This window comes from Panthera uncia, chromosome C2 (assembly GCF_023721935.1).
Source record: "Panthera uncia isolate 11264 chromosome C2, Puncia_PCG_1.0, whole genome shotgun sequence".
Taxonomy (NCBI): Eukaryota; Metazoa; Chordata; class Mammalia; order Carnivora; family Felidae; genus Panthera; species Panthera uncia.
Window position 1 is genome coordinate 45538919 of NC_064810.1, and position 12285 is coordinate 45551203.

Here is a 12285-nt window from a genome sequence, read left to right on the forward strand (position 1 = left end):
ATCAGCTTTATTGAAGTATAAATCATATACACAATAAAAGTCCATGTTTTTCAGTGCCCCAGTCAATAAGTTTTGATAAATGTAAACAGTCTGGTAACCACTGCCACCATCAATAGATAGACCATTTCCATCCCCTCAAAATACTCCTTGGTTCCCTTCCACAATCAATTCCCCAGCTCTAGCCCCAGCAACTACTGATGTGCTTTCCCTTGTTCAAATTTTGGCTTTTCTCGGTTTTCACATACTGTAGTCATACAGTGAGTCTTCTTCTGTGTCTGGCTTCTTTCCCTTGGCACAATGCTGTTCTGCTATTCACCAGAGTGGTTGTTCGTTTTCACTGATGAGTAGTATTTTCACATACTGGTAAATCATCCTTTGTTTATCCAGTCATCTGCTGATGGGTATCGGTGTTGTTTCTAAGTTTGGGCTATTGCGAAAAAAGCTGCTATGGAAATCTGAATGCAAAACTTCTATTTTTCTTGGGTAAAATACCTAGGGCTGAGGAATGATGGCTTTAGTGCTAAAAAATATTTATCTTCCCTATAGCAATTACCCCTAAAAAAATGAAAAATAGAAACATCTCTTAGTCATATTTCATAAAATTTATCAGATCTGTTGTAAGATAGTTGAAGAGTCCATACATTTCCCAGCCCTAAAGAGTCACATACACAATCACATACATTTAACATATTCCAAGATAATGCTTAATAATATGAAGATACTATTCCTTACAAACTTCAACATATTATGAGTAAAATAAAATACACTCACATTATTATATGAACAAAGAAGACACACTATTCTATTGTGATTTACTACACAATCTCTAATTTAAAAAGAGGGCAACTTTAACTAGTCCATCTTACAAAGAAATATATTTATAAAATGCCTACATGCTTTTCACACTAGTTATGTTGACTTTAATTAAGGAAGGAAAGTATTTCTCATTTCCCAAATGAGAAACATTTCCTAACTCAAACATGCCCAGGATTGTTCTTAATCTAAATTTGCATATAGAAATGTCTGGAATAGAAAATTTTAAATATCAGACTCCAGGGTTATAAGCTTTCACATTCAAAAGTGCAGAGAATCCAACATTAACAAATTATAGCTCTACAAAAATCAGAATTACATCTCAGATGTCCCTTATTTAAATAACAGTGATGTCACTTTAGAGTTAACAACTACAGGGAATTATTGAATTGTAACACATGCGGATATTTAGGAAATTTCAAGTGTTCCTAAATGTCATTATAAAAATGAACATTTTACATTATTATCTCTAGAGAAAAATATATAAAGGTTACGATCAACGAAACTTCTGTCATGACAAAGTAAATGTTTTACCTTCATTTCAAATTGCTTTCTGAAATTGTTATGAAGTTGCAACCTCACTGAATTAATGAAATTTAAATTTATCCCACCACAGATTTTTGGTGGCAGAAGCTAAAACTTTAAAAAATAGATAAAACAAAAAGAGCATGAAAAGTTTCCTGACGCAAGTTATATTTAGATTCCCTTAACTCAACACTTGGAAACTCAATTTTGTATTTTGTAAACTAGTCATATAAAATGATTCGGAAAGTATAAATGAGGTTTTTATCAACCAATTGACTCTGACAAGCTGCCATATCACCACCTGTCACTGGCAGCATCCTATGGAAACTTGTAGTACTTAAAACACACTCCGCGTCTGCCAAGGAAGCAGACTGCAGAGTGGAGAAGACTGGAGCTTAACACACAGGTTATTCACTGCCACACAGTGGCAACGCTGCGGGCTGGTGGAATGGGGCACTCATTCTGTGTCCCCCACGCCCCGGGCAGGCCACTCCACCTGCATTAATGCACCCAGTCTCTCGGATGGCGCAGAACTTCCAGAATTTCCGCTTCTTTGGAGTTCTCTGGGGGTGAATGCATGTACTCCCATCTATACAGGTCCAAAACAAAAGCAAAACATGCAATAATAATAAAAATAATAATAAACAACACACATACCTCTTTACTTAAAATAAATGAAAATTAAAATTCTAAGAGTAAAAAATTTCTTGTATCTCCTTGTCTCCAATGTACTTAATATGCCTTTTACCCACTAGGCTTTTAAAAAATATTTGCTGCTAAAGAAATAAAATATTTTAATAATTCCTGAGCATCCTTTGGCTAATATTAATATCTCAGAGCTAAAATACACTTTTACTAGAAACCAGGTTTCACAAAATGTAGAACCACAGAGGATCCACAGGCAAACTTTTTTTAGCTTGGCATTTATGCATTTATTTTAATGTGTTACTTTCTATTTACAGCAATATTATCGGTTTGCCTTTTTAAACAAATTCTCTCTCAGAAAAAATAAGAGTATAAAATGTAAGTGAATACCTCAGATAATATACAAATATAGTCAAAATGGTTAAGCTGTAGTATGAAGTCTGGCAAAACCTCGTTTAGACCAGGGGTTAGCAAACCTTTCCTACAAAGGGTCACATTAATAAATACTCTATTTTTACTTTTTTTATAAAAAAACTTTCTTTTAATGTTTATTTATTTTTGAGAGAGAGAGAGAGACAGAGTGCGAGCAGGGGAGGGCAGAGGGAGAGGGAGACACTGGATCCGAAGCAGGCTCCATTCTCTGAGCTGTCAGCACAGAGCCCGATGTGGGGCTTGAACTCACAAATTCCAAGATCATCACCTGAGCTGAAGTTGGATGCTTAACTGACTGAGCCACCCAGGTGTCCCATATAAATACTTTAATTTAGGCTTTGTGGGGCCACATACAATAAAAAAAAGAATACAACATTCTTTTTTGTTTTTAATAATCCTTTAAAAATGTAAAATTCATTCTTAGCTCAAGGGCTGTACAAAAACACATCACAGGCGGACTTGGATTCATCTTGCAGCCTCAAGTTTGCACGCACTTGGTATAGACTAGAAGAAGCTGAGAGTGACCTGTCATGTGAACTATGCACATGAGCAAGGGATTGATTTATAATCCACCCATATCTGCAGCTTACAATGTACCTTATAATCAGGGGCCAGCAGTAATCAGGAGGACTACCTGAAGCCCTTAACTTATCTCTAGTTTTGGGGCACCTGGGCAGTTCAGTTGGTTCAGCTCCTGACTCTTGATTTTGGCTCAGGTCATGATCTCACCGTTCATGAGTTCAAGCCCCACGTCAGGCTCCACACTGACAGTGCAGAGCCTGTTTGAGATTCTCTCTGCCCCGCCCCTACTCATGCACATGCATGCATAGGCTCTCTCAAAAATAAGTTAAAAAAAAAAAAAAGAACTTATCTCTACATCTTATTCACATCTCACCTCTAGGGTGTCAGGAATACCTAACAGTGACATATATGAGCTTTTGCTACAGACATGAGATCCCAAGAACAACAGTTTTACAAGGACAGAGACAATGCCATTTTGAAGACAGTGACAACTATATGGGCTACTAATCTCACCAGGCTAGATCTGGATGGCAGAATGAGGCAAGGCAGACCTTTAGTGCCATCCAGCAGTCCATTCTTTTTTTTTTTTTTTTTAATGTTTATTTATTTTTGAGACAGAGAGAGAGAGCATGAATGGGGGAGGGTCAGAGAGAGAGGGAGGCACAGAGTCTAAAGCAGGCTCCAGGCTCTGAGCTGTCAGCACAGAGCCCGACGCGGGGCTCAAACTCACAGACCAAGAGATCACGACCTGAGCCAAAGTCGGCAGTCCATTCTTATTTGGACATCTACCCTCAAGGAGAAATGAAGATTCTAGTGCTTATAAAACAAGCAATGGTAATTTTTTTTTAATCTTTTCTATTTAGTCTGGACACACATCATTCTCACTTTCTTATACACAAAAAGTCAATTGTAGATCTTTATTAACCTAATAGCACCAACAGAAATTTCTTTTTCTTTCTTCCTTTCTTTCTTCCTTCCTTCCTTCCTTCCTTCCTTCCTTTCTTTCTTTCTTTCTTTCTTTCTTTCTTTCTTTCTTTCTTATATATCTGTCTTTAAAATCCCCCTCCCCCCCATTTTCAAGTAACCTTTCTGGAAGCTCACCACAGCATCATGTAAAGCACAGACAGAACGTGGAGCATGTGCAACAATCCCTCATACTTTCACACATGTTTGATATTTCATAGTGGAGAGTAAGACTTCCTCACAGGTGTAAAAATTACTAACAAAATTAAGTTGAAAAACCTGACATACGCTAACAAATTTGCTTCGCCCACAGCTCTTCCTAGAAAATCACTGAGTGGGCAAGGTCATTCTGGGCCCCTACACACCATCATCCACCCTATCTTCTTATTCCCTCTATACTTTCTCACCCCTCCCCCACAGAGCCATATCATTCATCCTGCCATTCATTCGTTAAAAAAAAAAATAATTTTCCGGGGTGCCTGCATGGCTCAGTCAGTTAAGTGTCCAACTCTTGATCTCGGCTCAAATCATGAACTTATGGTTCGTGAGATTGAGCCCCATGTCGGGCTCTGCACTAGCAGCACAGAGCCTGCTTGGGATTCTCTCTTCCCTTTCTCTTTCTGCCACTCCCCAGCTTGCTCGCTCTCTCTCTCTCAAAATACATAAACAAACATGAAAAAAAATTTAATAAAATTAATTTTCCTTAATTATTTGACTGTGATTTTATTATAAAATCAGCAATATCAAAACCATTGAAGTCGTTAGGTAAGACACTGGAGTGTTCATATTTTCACATTTTGTACGGGTTAGCAGATTGGGAGTGGAGGAATAATTACTATAATGAGTTATTCTTACCGAGCAGTTAGAGGTAAAGACATCAAGATGCTTTCAATCCTGGATCCTGGAGTGAAGAGGCCAAACTTTGTACCTCGATCATACACAAGGTTAAATTCTACATACCTGACGTAAAGACAACAAATAACATTAAGGGCCAGTTGAGTAAAATCTTTCTTGGCCCATAACAAGTACCTCAAGGGCTTGGGGCGGGGAGGGGCCTCTTCCTGCCCATTGCCCCTCTCCCTCCCAAACAGCTGAACTGGCACAGGGAACACCAATCTACAGTCAGTTCGGTCTTGCCCATCTGGACAGGCATAAATAAAAGGGTATCCTACCCAACAAACAACAGGATATAGATTCGGCCCCAACATGGCACAGTTACAAAACAAGAAGATTATGTTTTCCAATAAGAAAACAGAATGGACACAAAAATGAGAACTTCAAGGCAAAAAAACAAGAAAAAGAAACGACATCCTGTATTAGGACAGAACAGCTCTTTCTGGTATTCCCCCACGAACTGAGATGTTTCAGAAGACCTCATTTCACTACCTAACTTCCATTTACTAAGATAGTGCAAAACGTTCGTAATTGAAAGGCCAGGCACAGCTAACAGCAGTCTATTAATAATTACTAATATATCCTAGATATTCCCTTTTCTTAAAGTAGTTGATAGCACTGAAACGCAGTCATATAATCCAGTCTTCCTGCAGATTAATGGCAATCAAAATAAAAAGCATTGGTTGGGTTGCAGGGCTAAATTTTATGTTTCTAAGAAGACCATCCTTAGCATCAACTGAAATTTGGTTTGGTAAATTTGTTTTCCACTAACTGCCACATGGTGTCAGATCTAAACTCTGTCTAGCTGAAAAAATCTGTGATTGGCTTTAACATTATGGGATCTCTTGTAAAAGGTCATTTAAACTCCAAAGATAATTTTTACTACTCCTAAGAATTTAGAACGATCCATAAAGCTGAAAATTCAATGAATAGACACCCTTTCAGATCATTTCTCAACTCATTCAGAAACTACTTTCTTGGTCTAAACTTCCCTCAGGGGGCACCTGGGTGGCTCAGTCGGTTAAGCGTCTGACTTCGGCTCAGGTCATGATCTCATGGTACATGAGTTCAAGCCCCGTGTTGGGCTCTGTGCTGACAGCTCAGAGCCTGAAGCCTGCTCATTTGTTCACCCACTGGTTAGTCTTTAATCACACCTGGAGGAAGATATTCTCTAGAATTCCACAGTACATCAATTTTTAGAAAACACCCTTCTGTGTGCAAACTTGCCAAAGGCCTTGAAAAAATTTAAATATATCCATGAATCCCTTTTTAGTCCTCAGCATTCATTTATCATGGATTGAATTTTATGCATTAATAACTATTTAACACCTTCTTATAAGCCTGTTTCAAAAGATAATGTAAGTGAAACTTCTTAATTTCTTCCTCGCTAAGAGCACGGAAAAGAATTTGTCTCTCAGCCACCTTTTTCACCCCAATGCTGACTTTCTAAAACATGGTATTTAAGGGATGGCTGGGATTCTCTAGTTTGTACTAATGTCTCTTTCAAAGACTCCTGTATGGAACTCCCTATATGAATTTGTTGTAAGGATCCTTGAACTGCTTTCCTTTTTTGAGTGAAGGATGCCCCTTTCCTGACATTAGGCTGACTCCTATAAGGTTTCACTTAGTTCTGATCTTTCTTTTTTTTTTAATTTTTTTTTTAACGTTTATTTTTGAGACAGAGGGAGACAGAGCATGAACAGGGGAAGGTCAGAGAGAGGGAGACACAGAATCTGAAACGGGCTCCAGGCTCTGAGCTGTCAGCACAGAGCCCGATGCGGGGCTCGAACTCACGGACCGCGAGATCATGACCTGAGCCGAAGTCGGCCGCTTAACCGACTGAGCCACCCAGGCGCCCCAGTTCTGATCTTTCTGATCCTTCCCATACATTTATCCTCTCTGAAGTGCCTGTAAACCATGAATGAACTTTAGCCATTCCCTTCAATTTAACAGATGCCTAAATTTTATCTTGTTTCCCTTCCCTAAAATATAGCAAAACAACAGTAAGTTAAAGATCTTTTGTTTCCTGGGCACCTAGCTGGCTCAGTCGGAAGAGCATGTGACTGTTGACCTTGGGGTTGAGAGTTTGAGTCCCATGTTGGGTGTAGAGATTAATACATACATACATAAACTTTTTTTAAAAAAATTCTAATAAAAAAAAAAGATCTTTAGTTTCTGTTCTCCTGTGAAAAAGAAGACTGCAAGAGTGAAGTTCAAGGTCTGGGGAGAGAATAGTAGAAGTAGGTAAGAGACTAAAGGAAATTCCCAAGTAAGGGACTCAAGTCGAAAAGGAAGCAGCCTGACCACAGCAAGGGAAACTCCTACTTGGAGGGGAAGGAAAGGAGCGAGGTATAACGTGTGAAGGATGCAGATAGGGCTGTGAGTGCAGTGTGTAAAAAGGGGAAGACAATGCTGACAACCGTAGTCAGGACCTGTGGTTATCTGAAGGCTCAGAGTTTACTGCCATCTTAAGGCCCAGAGATACAGGGGGTAGGAGGTTCTCAGTGAGAAACGCTCCCATGTCGCATCACAGAAAATTCATCTAACACCCCACACTTATACGTAACTCAAAAAATACCTGATGTGCAAGGATTCACACAAATGGAATTTTCAAAATGTCTTGTCATTACATAATGAAAAAGCAGAAAACAAAAGAACGCAAAACATTGTTCCTATGTCTAAGAAGTTTTAAGGCTTCACCTCATTAGTATTCACAAAATCTGCCAGCTTTGCACATCAAATCCTGGGCAAAACTAGAATATTGTACTTTCCAGAGGGTTTTTTGCAAATTTTCATTGGCTATTTAATGTATAATCAACAGTGCTATGTTGGTTTCAGGTATACAATATAGTGATTTAACGATTCTATACATTACTCAGTGCTCACCACCACAAGTGTGCTCTTAATCCCCTTCCCCTATTTCAGCTATGCCCCCATCACCTCCCTTACAGTAACCCCTAGTTCGTTCTCCATATGTGTTTTTCTTGTTTGTTTCTTTTTGACTTTGTTCGTTTGTTTTGTTTCTTAAATTGTACATGTTATTCAGCCATAAAAAAAGAACGTGTCTTGCCACATGCAACCACATGGATGGAGCTGGTGGGTATCATACTCAATGAGTTAAGTCGGTCAGAGAAGGACAAATACCATATGATTTCACTCAAACGTGGAATTTAAGAAATAAAACCGCATGGAGTTTTAAATCATCCTCTTAGGTATACCTTCCCCACTAAACCATGAGCTTCTTTTCACAGATGCATGTTATACTCACCACTGTAGCCGGGACAGTGCCTAGCCATAAGGGTTGCATAATAAATATCAAGGAAATGAAAAAAGGAAGGAATAGTAAAAGTATTATTTGAGAAATCATGGGACCAAAGAAAGAGTCCCAAAACAGATGCACTAAGAAACTTCTAACAAGAAAACTTAATCAACTTCCATTTTCCCAAATTTCTAAATTAAAGGACCAGATAACACAGGCGACCATAAGAAAGAATAAACACAGATATTTCTCTTTAAACTTGAAACATTATTTAAGTTGACCTCTTCAGGGACTAACTTTACCTCCTCAAATACTGAAAGTTTTATTTGCCTGAGACAGAATTGACATGAAGGAGAAAATCCATGTTACAGCCATGGACCAGTACTACAAATGAAATTAAGACAGCAGTGAGAAATTGATGTGAGCTGGCAGGGTGGATCATTGGAGCTGATCTGCAAATATACCTCGGGTGAAGACGACCTCAATGTGGTCACCCAACTGGGCTCTAAGCTCAATGCACAGAACAGGGTGGCTGAGGTTGAGTATCTAGTAAGAAATACAAACCTGCTTCAACTACTTAACTTCCTTTGTGTATGGGAAAGACTACCAGTTTTGAGGTCACGGTGACCTGCTTCTACATCTGGGATCTTTTATTTACTAGTTGTAATCCTGGGCAAGAGACTTACTTTTCGGGGAGGAAGTTTTACCACCTGTAAAATGATGATAATTACACCAATCTCACAGGTTTGTAAAGAAAACTAGATGCAATCTGTCTAACACTGGCTGGCACACAGTAAGGACTCCATCATTAATAAGTATTACCATTAAGTGTAAATAATTTCTGAAATGGTTATTTCCATTATAACAACTTCCATGAAACCTTAAAATGGATGGAAAAGTGTGGGCTTCCAAATCTACAAAGCAGCAAAAACATTAAGTGATGCCCATATCTTGGCGTAAGGCTGCAAGGAACTGCTAGAAGACTAAAAGAAATCAGCTGAATTAAATTCAGCAAGTACTAATACATGGCTCCTAAGAATCTCTCACATACGGACAAATGAGGTAACCTCTGCTGTTTTTACAACACTATTTCAGACAACTCTTAATATTCATTTGATATTCACCTAGTTACCAAAAGAAGTTCCAGTTAGTACTAATACAACTCTAACAAAGTACCTGCCCAAGGCAACACATCACCCTCCATTCATTCACCCACCACAGCTGCTCCACCCTCCCCCGCCCCAAGTCTTGCAATGAGATGGTCTGTTCTCCTGTCGCTCACTCGTTCACTCACCGTCCTCTCCGCAGCTGCTGCCACAGCTTCTCCTGCGGGGTGAATGAGTCATCACAGTGCTTTTTCACAAGAGGAATGTATGAAGGAACCACAGCCTGGGCGCAGCTCTGCACGAAGCGAAACACTTCTTCCTTGGATGGAGAGTCAAGGTCATCAAAAAAGATGCCCCCGATGCCCCTCCGCTCCCCACGATGGACTATAAAAAAGTAATCATCACACCTGGAAGACACAGCAAGGCCATGTCAGGGATCAAAGGGGGAACAAAAGGCATGAACGTCAATGTGAGCATTTCAGCTTATCCTTGACTAATGCCAAAGCAATGTCCTTACTTTTCTGCCCAACTATGAAAATGAAACTAGGGCTTTAGACACATTTCCTGTAAGTAGCACCCATGTAGAAAATGCTTATGCTTTCATCTGCAAAGCAAGGAATGGAACACATATTTAAAGGATATGGAACTCTAAGAACTTTAGTGAAAAAGAAACAGAGTCCAGTATTAAGAGTGTGTTTTTTATTTACTTATTTTGAGAGAGAGAAAGAGAGTGCATGTGCTCTCGAGCACGAGTGGGGGAGGGGCAGAGAGAGAGAGGGAGAGAGAGAATCTTAAGCAGGCTCCACGCTCAGCATGGAGCTGGATGCAGGGCTCGATCCCATGACCCTGGGATCACGACCTGAGCTGGAATCAAGAGTTGGATGCTTAACTAACTGAGCACTCCCAGGCGCCCCAACAGTGTATTTCTTAAAACAAGTGATGCTGCTGCCTTCAGCAGCACTGGGGCTTTTGCAAGAGGCAGGACAGGAATCCTCCACCAACACCGCCAACCAGGTCTGACTGGGTGCCAACCCTTCGGCTCTCAAGTCAGGTCCTTTATTCGCCAAAGGAAGGCACAGCAAATAATGTCTAAGGTTCCTTTCATCAATACAATGCAGAGTCTCCATAGCGGGCATGACTGAGGGAAGGGCTGGTGGAAGGAGACGTTCAGAGAACGTCTAGGGACGTATGAAAGCTTACCCCTGTGAGCCAGCACATGAAACTATCCATCTGCTCCTGAGGCTTTCCCCTCTGTGCCCACTAGAACAGCTTTCCTAAAAAGTCATTTCCTAAATGCTCAATTTGTAGAAAATAGTTTACATTGTGGAAACAACTTTTTAGATGATCTCTATAAACAGAAAAACCTGTACAAACAAAAACTAAAAGCTATTTAAAAGGTTCCATTAAAAATAGCCTTAATAGCTTAAACCAACGAAACAAAACAACAAAAAACAAAACCAGTAGCAGATGCAAATCCCTAGAACTGATGCAATGGTATAATTCACCTTGACTTGTGACTTGTTGGCTGTCCTTTACAGGCACATTTTATTAACATAGTTGAAGACCATCCTGGGCAAGGCTGTGAAGTCAGCTTTAACCAAATCACACTATTTCAAAATCACCAGAAAATTAAGAAGTTTGCTAAATACTTATACTAAAAACTTCTTTTTTAACTAGCCTGCATCCTAGATGTCTTAGTAACTAATATCACTCAGATAAAGTCATCTCAATAATGGCAATAAGAGGAAACCAAAAAAAGAGAATGTCACCCAAACCAGTCCTCTTCCTGGAAGGAGGCTGATTTGTGTGTGTGTGTGTGTGTGTGTGTGTGTGTGTGTGTGTGTGAGAGAGAGAGAGAGAGAGAGAGAGAGAGACAGAGGGAAAAATCCCTCCATCTTACATTCATGCTTCCATAGCTGTGCAATTTTCATTGGTAATATCAATCAAAAGGAGAATATATCTTTTCTGAGAATTTTAAAGCTGAACTCCATACCCTTACATAAATAATATCAACATCCCACAATTATTAGCTCTAAAAACAATGCAAAACAACAACAACAACAAAAACACCAAAACCTTTCCTGTTCTTCCTTTTTCAAGAATGTCAATTAGCTCTAGGCAGAGTTGAGTACTTTATTCTTATTCCAAACAATTTATGCTTATACTCCATTTCACTTCTGCCAAATATCCTGGATCTCCTCACAACTCATTTGTTTCCCTTTTCTTTACCATTAGAGTTTCCTTAACCAAAGTTTCCAATCCCAGTCTTCTTCTTGTCCAAATCTCTGGTATATCTGTATCTTTCCCTAACAGTTCTCTGACTCTTCCCATGTCTGAATATTCCCATGGCAACGAACATTCTCATCTGGGATGAGAAGTTAAAAGCCTACCCCAGGATTAAAAAGCCTCTGATTCTCAGGCATAGATCACCCTAAAATTTATATTCTAAATCATTTGGGATCAAAAAATACACTGCTACCCAATTATTCAAATATTCCTAAATAAACAACATAATAAAACCACTTCAAACTAGCATTCTACTTCTGGTGCCAAAAAAAACCCAGATCAATCTTCATAAGCTGAAAAACATATTCAGTGACATAATATTGCCTTCAGGATCTACAGGAGGAAGCAACAGAATATATTTTAGGTGTTATGACATCTTTACCTACCATTTTTTAAATTTAGGGTAGAGATCAGGACCATGCTGGTCACAAGCCTCCTTTAGAGTTCTGTGGAAATGGACAGCATCTTCTTGGTTCAAGTATGTTGGAGTGAGGTCACATCCACCACCAAACCACCACAGCTTGTTACCTACAAAATCGAGACGTGTGATTTTCATGCAGACTTCGGACTTTGAGATGTAGCACACTACTCACTGTATTAGCAAACTTAATTTATCAGCTTAGCTTAACATGAAGTGGGTGACAATCAAAAAATATTTAGGGGCATCTGGGTGGCTCAGTAGGTTAAGCATCCAACTTTGGCTCAGGTCATGATCTCATGGTTCATGGGTTCAAGCCCCGCATCGGACTCTGTGCTGACAGCTCAGAGCCTGGAGCCTGCATCTCCCTCCTTCTGTCCCTCTCCTGCTCATGCTCTGTCTCTCTCTCTCAAACATAAATA

At 39.5% G+C, this 12285-nt stretch overlaps 1 protein-coding gene across 1 annotated transcript in view; it reads right to left on the reverse strand.

Annotated features, from left to right (window-relative positions):
- Nucleotides 1-218: 218 nt before the first annotated feature.
- Nucleotides 219-12285, reverse strand: part of CPOX (coproporphyrinogen oxidase) — a 16802-nt gene continuing 4735 nt past the window's right edge. Inside the window, exons 4-7 of the mRNA XM_049628047.1 lie at nt 11832-11973; nt 9348-9566; nt 4756-4860; nt 219-1927 (exon numbers count right to left, since the gene is read on the reverse strand). Of these exons, the coding sequence (XP_049484004.1) occupies nt 1840-1927; nt 4756-4860; nt 9348-9566; nt 11832-11973 (554 nt within the window). The 3' untranslated portion in view covers nt 219-1839. The remainder of the gene's footprint in view (nt 1928-4755; nt 4861-9347; nt 9567-11831; nt 11974-12285) is intronic.